Raw genomic sequence first — 13,008 nt, forward strand, 5'->3', positions numbered from 1 at the left:
TCCCTCTTCCGGCGCGCGGCGGCCGCGGGTCACCCGCTCGGCCCCGCGGCCTACAACCTCATGCTGCGCACGCTCGCCTCCACCCCGGACGCCGCGCGGGCCCACTTCTGGCCCTTCCTCCGCGACATGGACGCCGCCGGCCACTCCGTCGATCAGGGCACCTACCTCGCCGCCCTCGCCTCCTTCAAGCGCGCCAGCCTCGCCACCGACTACGCCACCCTCTCCGCCCGCCTCGCCAAGTCCCGGGCCGACCACGCCGCCTCCGGCGGCACTCCCGTCACCGCCCTCGCCGACGCCGTCCGCGGACTCGACCCCGACCAGCCGGGGGCGGACGAGGAGCTCGAGACGAAGCTGGAGGGCGTCGCCGAGCAGCTGCTGCCGCTCACGGAGGCCGCCGTGGCCGGGGTGCTGCGGGAGGCGAGGGACGTCCCCGCCAAGGCGCTCGCTTTCTTCCGGTGGGCCGGCCGGCAGGACGGGTACGAGCACGGGTCCATCGCCTACAACGCGATGGCGAGGGTGCTTGGCCGGGAGGAGTCGCAGCGGGAGTTCTGGGATCTGGTGCAGGAGATGAAGGCCGGCGAGCTGCACATCGACATCGATACCTACATGAAGCTGTCCCGGCAGTTCCAGAAGCGCCACATGATGACCGAGGCCGTGGAGCTCTACGAGCTCATGATGGACGGCCCCTACAAGCCCGCGCAGCAGGACGGGCCGCTGCTCCTCCGGCGCATCGCCATGGGGCCAGAGCCTGACCTCGAGCTGGTGTATCGAGTGGTGAGGAAGTTCGAGGCCGTCTACGAGTTCAAGACAAAGAATGTGTTTGACGGGATCCACAGGGCGCTCACAAGCAATGGCAGGTTCGACGAGGCCGCGGAGATCGTGGAAAGGATGAGAGGCGCTGGCCACCAGCCGGACAACATCACTTATAGCCAGCTGGTCTTTGGGCTGTGCAAGGCCGCCAAGTGCGATGAAGCTCGCAAGGTGCTCGATGAAATGGAGGCTGAGGGTTGCACGCCGGACTTGAAGACCTGGACCATGTTGATCCAAGGGCACTGTGCCGCTGGGGAGGTGGACAAGGCTCTGCAGTACTTGACAGAGATGATCGAGAAGGACTTGGAGGCAGACGCCGATTTGCTGGATGTGATGGTGAAAGGTCTGTGCAAACAAGAAAAGATTGATGCGGCTTACACTTTGTTTGTTGAGATGGTGGACAATGCCAAGTTGAACCCTTGGCAAGGCACTTACAAGCATATCATTGCTGAGTTGCTGAGGGTGAAGAAACTCGAGGAGGCACTGGGCCTTCTTAAATCAATGAAAGCCCGCAAGTTTCCACCTTTTGCAGACCCCTTCCCTTCAAACATCGCTGAATACGGGACGCTTGAAGATGCCAGGGACTTTCTCAAGGCCTTGAAAGGATCGTCTAATAACTATCCGCAGCCCCCTATCTATGTGCAGATGTTCAAGGCATTCTTCGCGGAGGGGAGGTACTCAGAAGCTCAGGATTTACTCTACAAATGCCCCATCCATATCCGCAGGCATCATGATGTCACCGAGCTGTTTGAACCAAAAAAAGTTCAGGCTACTGCTTGACTGAAACACAATAAATTGTTGGTGAGATTATGGTGAACTCCTGCTTTCGCATACTAGCTAGCTGTTGTTTAGTGATCCTGGTCATGAGTGTTACATGGTAATAATTGTAATGCGAATATTTCGTTGAGTTGTCTTTTCTGTCGTTTCTCCTCTCTTCCTTTTTGCATCTTTGCAAATGTTCCATTTGAAATACAACCTAAGTTTCACCCTCTACCTTCTTTTTGTGTTGATCACAACTTTTTGAGCTACAACACACATATCTAGAGCTTAGAATTATGATCTATGTTCCTATAATGATCAGTGTTGATATGATGAGCAGGTCAGGACTCTATTGGTTTAGTTAGAACTCACAGCTAGTATGAGCCTTTGTTTACTGCAGCATGCTTGTCAAATTTATTTATCAGCATGTCCCTTTTTTCTACTCCCTCCGTCCGAAAATACTTGTCATCAAAATGGATAAAAAGGGGTGTATCTAGAACTAAAATACATCTAGATACATCCCCTTTTATTCATTTTGATGACAAGTATTTCCGGACGGAGGGAGTATGTTATAAGCTGCTATAGTTTAGTGCTAGGTCAAATTACTAATGAATTTTGTTGAATTTTTAGGTAAAACATTGTTATTGGTATCTTAATGTTCGAATTATAGGGGAAGTTTGTAAACAATTGACCACCATGGGAGTCCATAATTTGTCCCTCGTAAATTCATGGTTAATAGAAGACTAATAAGCTACAGAATGCTTATCCCTTCACATCACATTTCAATAGAAACAAGTCGAACAGAATCTTTGTAATAGCCACACTTTCATTTCATATACATAGGTGAATAATAATACATCCTATTCACACCACTCTTATTCATGTTACAAATAAGAACACCATAATAACACAACCTCGGGATATCCAGGGCACCTCCAAGCAGCACCTCTTATTTGAACTTTCACACTGGACAAAGCATGAGCAGATAATATCATGACTAAGGAACTCTGGCTCTCTTAAGAAGATGGATACATGGTTGTGCTCTTCTGGAGTGCCTTATCCACCTCCAGTACTTTTCTGTCCTTTCTCCTCTCTTCCTTTTCCCCTGTACTTTCTGTGTCTTTGCAAATGCCATTCCATTTGAAATACAACCTAAGTTTCATGCTGTACCTTATTCTTTTCGTGGTGATCACAACCTTTTGAGCTACAGCACCACATATCTAGAGCTTAGAGTTATGATACATGATCCTATAACGATCAGTATTGATATGATGAGCAGGTCAGGACTCTCTTGGTTTAGTCGGAACTCACAGCTAGTATGAGGTTGTTTACTGTGGCATGCCTGTCAAATTTATTTATCAGCATGTACCCTTTTTCTGTGTTATAGGCTGGTATAGTCAGAACTTCGTTGTAGTTTTAAGTAAGATATTTTTATTGGTATTTTAATGTTCGGATTATAGGGGAAATTAGTAAACAATTGGCCATCGTGGGAGTCCATAATTTATCCCTCCTAAATTGATGGTTAATAGAAAGACCAAATATGCCACAGAAAGCTTATTCTCTCACATCATATTCAAATAGAAACGAGTCGAACAGAATCACTGTAATAACCACACTTTCATTTCATATATAAGAATATCATACAGCAGTGAATAACAGTACAGCCTATTTCACATCACTCTTATTCATGTTACAAATAAGAACACCATAGTAGCATAACCTCAGGATATCTAGGGCACCTCCAAGCAGCACCTCTTATTTGAACTTTCATGCTGGACGAAGCATGAACAGATAATACCATGACTAAGGAACCTTGGTTCTCTTAAGAAGATGGATACATAGTTGTGCTCTTCTGGAGTGCCCAAGACATGTGCTTACGCTTGATGAAGTCTGAAGCCACCGAATCCACATCTGTATTCACATCATCTTTCTTGATAGGATTGGCATGGTTGTCCTGAAACCTGACTTGTTTTTTGGGCGCTTGGACATGGTTCGCTCCTACTGCTGCTTCTTTCTTCGTAACACTGGCATGGTTGTCCTGAAAGTTGGCATGGGGATGGTGGGCTTGGAAGTAGAGCATACGAGTGTGCGACATTGCTCTGTGGCTCCTTGCTTGGGGGTACGAGGAAATGCTGGAAGGGTAGGAACTGGTTTGTTGCTGTGATGTGCTCTTGTCCTCTTTTATAGGCCCATAAGGATGCTTATTCTTAGACAGCAAGTGGGCATCATATTCTCCACTGCTGACAATTTTGAGATATTTTTCGTGTTCTCTTTCTTGTTAGCTTTCTTCATTCAATTTGTTAGGCGTTGAATGACTCCATCTTTATCTTGTAAAGTATTTTTGCTTGCTAGGGCTTCTCGCTTAGCGTGGACCTAAGTTAAGTTCCTTCTGCAGTTCTTTTTTATAGGACGCAGTTGAGTTGTTTTTCCACTTCCTCTCATAAAGATAAGTAATATCTTCTTTCGTATGCTGGCATGAACCAGTTCAGGAAATTATATATTTTACACTTTTTGTTAACCGTGAATAACAAGGCAAGTCCCAAGCATATGATCCAGCTCTTTTACTGCAGTGATTTGTGATAATATTCAGTCCATGGATCCATCAAACTACTAGAAAAAATAAGGATGCTTATTCTCCGCTTTTGACAATTTTGAGCGACTATTTCGTGTTAGCTTTCTTCATTCAAATTTGTTAGGCGTTGAATGACTCCATCGTTATCTTGTAACATGATTTGGCTTGCTAGGGTTCTAGCTGAGCATGGACCTAAGTTTTTAGTTCCTTTTGCAGCTTCTTCTTCTCTCTCTCTTTTTAAATAGGATTTGTTGATTTGCTTTTCCCCTTCAGCTGGTAAAGATAAGTGGTATCTTCTTTCATATGCTGGATTATAAATTTTTCCACCTTTCATTAACTATGAATAACAAGGCAAGTCCTAAGCATATATATTGTCTAGCTCTTTTACTGGGTTTATCTGTTTCACTGTATTTTTAGTTAATTTCATCCCTGTGACTGTCTACATGAACTCTGATTGAGTGATAGTCGTGCTGCAGCGATTTGTAATTTATTCAGTCCCAAGGATCCATCAAACAACTGGGACAAAAATAACGTTTCCTTTCTTTATCTTTTTCTGGAAGGTATCATAATTTATAATAATCTGCTTCAAATTTTGTTTTTGTAGTAGAGGTAGGTGCCCATGAATTTAGAACCATGCTCTGGTGACTATTACTACATTATACGTGTATGCTGTTTCTTGTGACGAAAAGCTTTCCCATTGCTCCTTTCCTTTGCATATGATTCTAAACCTATCATCTTCCTGTTTCTGAAAGGGTGTGCATCAGAATTGCTATCGAGCTGCCTCGAAGGCATTACCTTTTCCTAAAGGTGTTCATGAATTTAAAGCCATGCTCTGGTGTATGTATAGATGCTGCAACTATTACTAACATTATACGTGTATGATGCTTCCCTGCGGGGAAAAGCCACCACCAGTGCTCCTTAACTTTGCATATGATTCTCAGTCTATCATCTTTCCATTTCCCGAAAAGAACTGGATGCTTTTTCTATTTCTTCGGTCCACATTTCATGTTCCTGAATAATAATGATATCCTGCAACCACAATGAAAGGGACCTAACCACTGCTTCCATTTGCCTGCAGAGACGGATGTGCCGCACGATCGGATGAAAACGATGCGGAAGACGCTGCCTGGAAGGCATATCCGATGTGGTGGCGCTCCGTGGATCAATCCAGGGCGCTGGTTTCTTGACGGAGTTTGGCATGATAGTGATTGGCAATAATAGAAAGAAGTCATATGTTGATAGGTAGATAGATATGCTCCCTGCCTGGGAAGATGCTTCGTGCATCCCATGCGCTAGCACTATTATCCGCAGAATGTTTATCACATGGGCACCTTGATAATTTCATATATCCTTTATTATACAGTTGGAAATGTAACAGTTTATATTCTAGAAAAGCGGCAATGCTTGGTGGCTGTCAAATTTTTACAATGCCTTACTACAGTTGAGAACTTGCAGGCCTTCTAGAATGTCAGCACTCAGCAGTTCGTTTCTTTTTGTTATACTCCCCCTGTTCTGAATTACTTGTCGCAAGTATGGATGCATCTAGATGTATTTTAGTTCTAGATACATCCATTTTTGCGACGAGTAATTTAGAACGGAGGAAGTATATGTTTTGCCATCAGTTTTTGCTATATGTAAGTTACTTGTTCTTGTTTCATTGGGCCGATCAATTAGTTGGCAACCATTTGATCTGTATGGAAATCTGTGCCCTGTGATTCGATACTGATACAAGATGTGACCATAGTCATGAAAATTCAGCCACCTTGCATACAGAATGTGACCTATGATTGGATATTTTGATACAAGATGTTGATAGATGCTCACGGCTTGCCTGTCTGTTGCCCACATAGATGCTTTTCATTTGTCCGTATACTCTTATATTTTGTAGGAAAATTTACTTTGATCTTGATTTTGCACACATAATCTTGCTATTTTTATATATATTTGGAAGCAATCATTGACTTCTATTTTGATCCTTGACAAAAACGATTGGTAAATTCTGTTTTGTTAGCCTTGGGGGCTGCAAATTATATGGTTTTGATCTTCTGGACTTCAAAAGACCGTATGAATCTATTCAAGGGGATTCGGGGGTGAAAAGTATACTTTCCTCCTTATATTTCTCGCCAAATTTTCCATGTGACATGTTACATCATGCTAAACATTTTTTTTACTTTCCCATAAAAATTACAGTCTATAATAATAATAATTTTAAAATTAGGTCGAATAATATATAAGTTTCGCATGTTAATTTTTAGGGGAATTTCGCATGTTAAATGGAACAACCTTTTTTTTCTCTTTCTGGGCCCAGCTCTACCCGCGGCCCGGCCCACTCTCAAGCTCAGCCTCATCCACTTCCCTCCCCCGCCACCGGCACCGCTGCTCGCCGGCTCTCGGAATCCCCGCCGGCCAGCCTCCGGGCTGCTCCCATGGCACCGGCGGCGTCCACGGCGACGCTCTCCGGCCGCGCCCGTCCGCTCCCCAACACCCTAAGCTCCGGCCCCCGCGCCACCCGCCTCGCCCCATTCGCGTCGCGCTCACGCCCCCGCCCGCTTCGCGCCGCCGCCGGCGCCACCCTCCGCGAGGTCTGCTCCGGCCGCGTCCCCGACCACGTCCTCCAGAGGCAACGGCCCCTCCGACACCCCACAGCCCCCATTCTTCCTCCCCCTTCCTGCATTCGGTATCAATTTCTCACTGAAAGTTCAGTATTTTGCAGGGCCGAGGACGTCGGGTACACCTCACCCACCGAGGTGCAGGAGCAGTCCCTGCCGGTGCTCCTCGCCGGCCAGGACTGCATCCTCCACGCCCAGGTGCGCGGTCGCCGCCGCCCTCAAGCTCCGTCGATTTCTTCTGGACACCCATACTGCAGAATGACAGTGTGATTCTCAACTGGAAACTCTGTGGTTGGATGTAGACAGGTTCAGGGAAGACGCTGGCCTACCTCCTGGCGGTCTTCTCGGCGATAGACGTCGGCCGGTCCTCGGTGCAGGCGCTGGTCATCGTGCCGACGCGGGAGCTCGGCATCCAGGTGAGGTTGTCTTGTAGCTGATGTTTTGCTCTGCTGTGTCAGCCTCGCATGTGCCTGGCGAGAGGTCTGACTGGCCTGCTGCTGTTTGTATGTATGACGTCCCGCAAGGTCACCAAAGTTGCCAGGCTTCTCGCGGCCAAGACTTGCAACGTCATGGCTTTGCTTGACGGCGGGATGCTCACGAGGCAAAAGAGCTGGGTAAAGGCAAGTGATCGATCATCCCTTGGTGGATTTCTGTGTCGATGCCGATGCATGCCTAGTTGCATATTCATGTATAATTCTGTTCTACTTGGTATATGAAGAGTGCTGTTGTAGTGTTATATAATGTACTATGCATTTCTTTTATCTGTTGTGCTGTCTCCCTGATAACAACATTGGTCTGTTTTCAGGCAGAGCCCCCTGCAATAATTGTAGCAACTGTTGCAAGCTTGTGCCAGATGGTTGAGAAGCGTGCTTTCAGTCTTGGGTCGATCAAAATACTAGTTATCGATGAGGTGGCCACTCTGTTCTTCAGCCGCAAACCAAGTTTACCTATGCAGTGTCTACATATCTCCTATGATGCCATGCTTATTCGTTTGGAAAGAGATTAGCTAATTTCAAAAACCTTGCTGTTTTGTCAGGTTGATTTCATTTTTGGATCATCAAAGCAAGTGAACTCCCTTCGCAAGATACTGAATTCTTACACAGCAGCTTCCAGCCGTCAGACCATATTCGCTAGCGCATCCATACCTCAGCACAATCGCTTTGTGCATGACTGCGTACAACATAAATGGACTAAGGTTGATTCTAGCGTTCATTCACCGGTTATGGACTATTGTGACTGTTTGCCTACGTGCCTTGAATATGCATTCTCATCACTGCCTGAATGGCTGTGCCTTTTGAACTTCAGATGGATACAGATATTAGTTTTCACATGTGTGTCTTACCTTTGTGCAGAGCGATGTGGTTCATGTTCATGTCAACCCTGTCCAGCCCATGCCTTCACACCTACATCACACATATGTGGTGAGCATATCTTTTAATGACCACTTTCATCTTAAAGTTTATTTCCTGCATGGTACATTTGAATTTGCTCTTACTTTTCCTCCCACAAGCTTAGACACTCACTAGAAAATTTAGTTGTTTTACATGGCATGGCAGACCTTCTCTTATTCTCCATGGATCTTCCCCTCCACAGCTAGTATCTTCTGATCAACTAAGTGCACAAGCACAACCAATCTCCTTACTCCTGAAAGTTCTTTTTTGACCTCATTCTGATTCTCAATCCTTACGAGAACATAATCAATGTACAGATCTGCAGCAAGAAGGAACGGTTGCATGTTTTGCTATCCTTGCTTGAGAGGGATGCACCAAAGTCGGTGATTATATTTGTCGCTCAACAGGTAATGGTATAAATTAATTCATTTTATGCCATGCCACGTCGATTGTAAAATAGCTCATGTATCATGGGATACCCCTTCACCTGTTTTCCGAGGTGCTAACTTATGAACTATCATAGCGAGATCCATCATTCTGCTATGGTAGTGGCATGGTTCTATGATCAGTGCCCTGTTCAAAACCGTAGTGTTATTATTATGCCTTAAAATTAGTTCCACTTGGAAAACTTCTATATTCATATAAGTGACAATTCTGGGTTAGTTTATAATTGCTGTGTTGTCAAGTTCTTAGAACTCATGCTGATAGTAAATGAGTCTCGACTAAATCATGGTAGACTAGTAGTTATCTGAGAACAGTACTCTGTTTGATAACCGTTGCAACCTATTCTTTTTAGTCTGAGAAATCAAAAAGGGCTGGAAATCCTCCGTCGTCTACACTTGTTGTCGAGTTCCTGAGAACCAAGTATAAAGGCACCCTGGAGGTGCTTGTACTAGAAGAAGATATGAATTTCAACGCTCGGGCTACCTCTTTTACTGTAAGTGCTCCCATTCAGTTCTTTGTCTAGACCCCCAGCATCTTGATTATGTTGATTGAAGACCCGTGCATCAATTTACCGTATGGCTGCAGGAAGTCAAGGGAAAAGGTTTCCTGCTAGTTTCGACGGACATAGCGAGCAGAGGGTTCGACCTTCCGCAGACCAGCCACATATACAACTTCGACCTTCCTAAGACGGCGACCGACTACCTCCACCGTGCCGGAAGAACCGGGAGAGAACCATTCTCCAAGTCAGAGTGCAGCGTGACAACCCTCATAACAGAGGAGGAGCACTTCGTGCTACAGAGGTTCCAGAACGAGCTCAAGTTCCACTCCCAACAGCTGCCCTTGGAGTGCATGTTTACTTTCAACTTGTAAATAGTTTCTTCCTCCCTGTTTTATCTGGACTGGAGGATTTTGTATGTAGAGGTGCTAACATCCGTGAATCTTAATGAACTTGTCACAATTCAACCGCATTCGATTCGTAGTTCCGCTCATCCACAAACATGGAGGCAAAGAATAGCTAGACAAAAAAAGCACCATTTTGTATTTCTGTTTGTAGTTCTACTCATCTGCAAGTTATGTTATCAGCAAGAAAGAGCGAGATGGTCGGTTACATAAGCGATGCAAATTCAACAGCACCTTCCACTCATCCACAAACATGCAAAGCATATAGTTAGACAAAATCACGCACATGTCACATTCTATTCGTAGTTCCACTCATCCACAAGTTAGTTATCGGCACGAAAGAGTGAGATTATCGTTACATAAACGATGCAAACGATAACAAATTCAGAACCATTATGTTCTGGCACAATGGAAGCTGCCTAGATGCTCGTGGGATCATTCCATAAGCGATACCGATGACTGTCTAGTTTGGGGTGGCGCCTGGTCTATCATGAAGAGTATGGCTACAGGTGCTGGACTACTGGCATTGCTGGCAAGTGATAGGTTCTACAGGCTCCTCAATCAGTCTCATATCATAGGCCACGATCTTCACCTTGGGGAGGACTGTTTCGATCTCCTCGTTCTTGAATGTTGTGTTTCTCAGGATGAGAGTCCACTCGCTGTCGCAGAACCTGTACGTGCGCAGATTGCCGCCCTGTCAAGCCAAGAGGAAAACAATCATGCATGTGAATGAAATCAATGTATGGATGGAAACATGACTATACAGATTCCAATATTGTGAAGACAGTGTTCTGAATTTGACGGAAACCAGGAAATCATTACAGATTACAATATTGTGAAGACAGTATTCTGAAACCAAGAAATCATGCATGTCAATGAAATCAATGTATGCATGGAAACATGGCTACAGATTACAATATTGTGAAGACAGTATTCTGAATTTGACGGAAATACTAGCCAGGCAGAACTATTTGAGTGAAGCTATTGCCATGTAGAAGTATTGCTTTCTGAAATAATTAAACAGCATCACCTAGATGCTTGCCAGGCCATGCAAAAATGAGTGTTGTTTCCAGAATTATTTCTGGGTTTCAATACAGTATGTTCTCCAAAACTCAGCAAACAAATTCAGATACTACTTGGAAACGGTTGCAAGAAACTACCGTATGTAAGTTAAGAGTGAAATCATCCAGTAGGTCCATATGGAAGTCAGGAACAAGACAGGAAATTAATCCACACACTTGCATGTTGCAGACAGTTTAACCTTCCATAAACTAAGCAATTAATATGAGCACATAGTTACATACTATGTTTCAGACAAAAGCAAACAAATCTCCTGGAATGCCTTAACTGATCACGAAATTGTGGTTTAACTGAAACAAATCTCCTGCCATAACTGAAACAAATCTCCTGCCATATATAATTTGTTCAGGTTTATTTTCCAGGGGAAGAATAAATCTGCTTCTAAACGAACACATGTCGGCCCTGTGGTGAGTTGGAAAATAACTGTGCCGAGAAATTTACTTCACAATTAAGCACGCAAGTCAACATGGCACCGAATCAAACATAAGGCATAAAAGCTCTGCATCATCAGGATAACAACTAGTTACACTGACAGGTAGCAACAGCAGCAAGGTATCTCAGCATGCATTGCATTAACTATTCCCTTCAAACAAACCTGTATGTATGTGCATCACAATAGCAGAGAGATGAATATGTAGCACATATAAGAAAGAGAGTATGGAATTTGGTTGGCACCTTGAAGACGGCCTTGCTCTCGACATGCTTGTCCAGCGCGTGGCAGATGGACTGAAACAACAAGAACAAAAACAAGACCAGGATCAAAACACCACCTAGCTAGATGCTTGCTCGCTGTTGATCGATGAGTTTCGGAGAGGAGCCAGTGCAGTGCAGTGACAGCGTGTGGAAGGGAAGGGAAGGGAAGGGAAGGGGGTGACCTTGTCGAACTGCATGACGACGGCCATGGCGAGCTCCGGGCTGAGCGCGCCGCTGCTCACCATCTCGTTCAGCGTGTCGATGAGGGCCACGCCGATCGCGGACTGCCGGTACAGTTCGATGGCCTCCGCCATCCCCTCCCCTCACCCCTGATCCCTGCCGGTCAACAGTAAGCAGCAAGCATCAGTCAGACGAGATTCCCAAGCCGCCTCGCCCCTGCAATCGAACCGACGCACGACACGCCCGCCGCAAGAGAAAACCCTAGACGTCGGCCCCCCGGGGCGCCGCCGCCGAACCAATCGCGCCGCGGCTGCCGGTAACCAGAAACCCCACCCGTCCGGAATGCAGCCAGCTCTGACCTGGTCGATCGGCGGCGGGTGCGCCGGTCGCCGCTCCGGATCTGGAGCCGCAGGGCGGGCGGGCGGGCGGGCGAGGCCGGGGTCGGGGTTTGGGAGCGGAGTGGAGCGGAGGAGGAATTCGAAATTCGAAATCGGGGAGCTCCTCCGTTCATGTACGGAGGACGGGAGGAGGCGGGCGGGGTGCTTCTGCTTGGCTTGCTTGCTGGCTACTGCGTCGGTTCTCCTCATTATTAATTCCCGTTTTGCCCCTGGAAGCCAAGCCAGTGGGTGGATTGTGTTCCGCAACTCCGCCGGCGAGTCCTGTCCGAGGTTGCGGAGCAAGAGCGAGCGTCGTAGACGAAATAGTTGAACACGTGAAAGTAAATGACACATGGAGATATGGAGGAGACCAGCTTTATTAATCAATGATCAGGTGTTACAATGATGACTCCTCGTTGCTTTATATAGGGAGTAGGGGGTCAAGGGATAAATACCAACTTAACGTAAAGATGGGAAACGGGAGGGGCTATCCCGAGCGCTTCGTGCGCTAGCCGCCGCCACCCTCGTGGTGGCCCCGGTTTCCCCACACTCCCCCTTGGGTAATTATCCGTATATCCATGCCTCAGAATTCCGAAAAACCCAGTGGGAAAAAAAAATGAAGAAAGAGCGCACAGTATACATTGTTGTATTGCACGAATTGCCTCGTCAAAAACTTCGTGTGAGAAACATCAAGAAAACTCACTCAAGGGAAAAAGAGTACAATCCACTCAACCATCAAGTTGAGTACTCGATCATCAGGATCGAGATTTTAACGACGAATTTGTGAAGTTTCTCCCCCTGAACCTTGCATCTCTCTAAGTCTCATCATACCGATTCCACGCACACACCTCTCTAAGGTTGATGCCGGTAATGATTTAGTGAACATATCAACAAGATTGTCACATGACTTAGTATGCAAAACTCTCACCTCGTTCAACTGTTGCAGCTCATGTGCATAGAAGAACTTGGGACTAATATGCTTTGTGAGGTTACTCTTCACATAACCCATCTGGACTTGTGCAACACAAACAACATTATCTTCATAGACAATGGTAGGAGTTTGTACGGTGTTCAGCCCACATGTCTGCTGAATGTGGCCGATCATCCGCCCAAGCGATACACACTCTTTTGACGCTTCGAATAGTGCCATTATTTCCGAGTGGTTCGTGGAAGTCGACACAAGTGTTTGCTTG

At 46.1% G+C, this 13,008-nt stretch overlaps 3 protein-coding genes across 3 annotated transcripts; 2 read left to right on the forward strand and 1 right to left on the reverse strand.

Annotated features, from left to right (window-relative positions):
* Positions 1-6: 6 nt before the first annotated feature.
* On the forward strand, positions 7-5,577 carry LOC119270736 (pentatricopeptide repeat-containing protein At3g48250, chloroplastic-like). The gene is made up of 2 exons (XM_037552789.1): positions 7-1,611; positions 5,220-5,577. The coding sequence occupies exon 1, from the start codon at positions 61-63 to the stop codon at positions 1,588-1,590; it is 1,530 nt and encodes a 509-aa protein (XP_037408686.1). The 5' UTR covers positions 7-60; the 3' UTR covers positions 1,591-1,611; positions 5,220-5,577.
* A 907-nt stretch (positions 5,578-6,484) lies between these two features.
* Positions 6,485-9,553, forward strand: LOC119270737 (DEAD-box ATP-dependent RNA helicase 58, chloroplastic-like). Its single transcript, XM_037552790.1, has 10 exons — positions 6,485-6,761; positions 6,855-6,948; positions 7,053-7,166; positions 7,275-7,370; positions 7,556-7,660; positions 7,787-7,945; positions 8,103-8,171; positions 8,459-8,548; positions 8,938-9,078; positions 9,171-9,553. The coding sequence occupies exons 1-10, from the start codon at positions 6,568-6,570 to the stop codon at positions 9,453-9,455; spliced, it is 1,347 nt and encodes a 448-aa protein (XP_037408687.1). The 5' UTR covers positions 6,485-6,567; the 3' UTR covers positions 9,456-9,553.
* A 197-nt stretch (positions 9,554-9,750) lies between these two features.
* On the reverse strand, positions 9,751-11,973 carry LOC119270738 (transcription initiation factor IIA subunit 2-like). The gene is made up of 4 exons (XM_037552791.1): positions 11,798-11,973; positions 11,441-11,594; positions 11,241-11,291; positions 9,751-10,179 (listed from the first exon to the last, which is right to left on the reverse strand). The coding sequence occupies exons 2-4, from the start codon at positions 11,570-11,572 to the stop codon at positions 10,003-10,005; spliced, it is 360 nt and encodes a 119-aa protein (XP_037408688.1). The 5' UTR covers positions 11,573-11,594; positions 11,798-11,973; the 3' UTR covers positions 9,751-10,002.
* Between the last annotated feature and the right edge of the window lie 1,035 nt (positions 11,974-13,008).

Source organism: Triticum dicoccoides, chromosome 3A (assembly GCF_002162155.2).
Source record: "Triticum dicoccoides isolate Atlit2015 ecotype Zavitan chromosome 3A, WEW_v2.0, whole genome shotgun sequence".
In the NCBI taxonomy this organism is placed as follows: domain Eukaryota; kingdom Viridiplantae; phylum Streptophyta; class Magnoliopsida; order Poales; family Poaceae; genus Triticum; species Triticum dicoccoides.

Bases quoted from the DNA above. Each gene is read 5' to 3' on its own strand.
- LOC119270736 (XM_037552789.1), top strand. From the start codon at position 61: ATGCTGCGCACGCTCGCCTCCACCCCGGACGCCGCGCGGGCCCACTTC.
- LOC119270737 (XM_037552790.1), top strand. From the start codon at position 6,568: ATGGCACCGGCGGCGTCCACGGCGACGCTCTCCGGCCGCGCCCGTCCG. The intron at 8,172-8,458 runs GTGAGCATATCT...ATCAATGTACAG, and splicing joins ACCTACATCACACATATGTG to ATCTGCAGCAAGAAGGAACG. The intron at 9,079-9,170 runs GTAAGTGCTCCC...GTATGGCTGCAG, and splicing joins CTCGGGCTACCTCTTTTACT to GAAGTCAAGGGAAAAGGTTT.
- LOC119270738 (XM_037552791.1), bottom strand. From the start codon at position 11,572: ATGGCGGAGGCCATCGAACTGTACCGGCAGTCCGCGATCGGCGTGGCC. The intron at 11,292-11,440 runs GTCACCCCCTTC...TTGTTGTTTCAG, and splicing joins TCGTCATGCAGTTCGACAAG to TCCATCTGCCACGCGCTGGA. The intron at 10,180-11,240 runs GTGCCAACCAAA...TTGGCTTGACAG, and splicing joins AGAGCAAGGCCGTCTTCAAG to GGCGGCAATCTGCGCACGTA.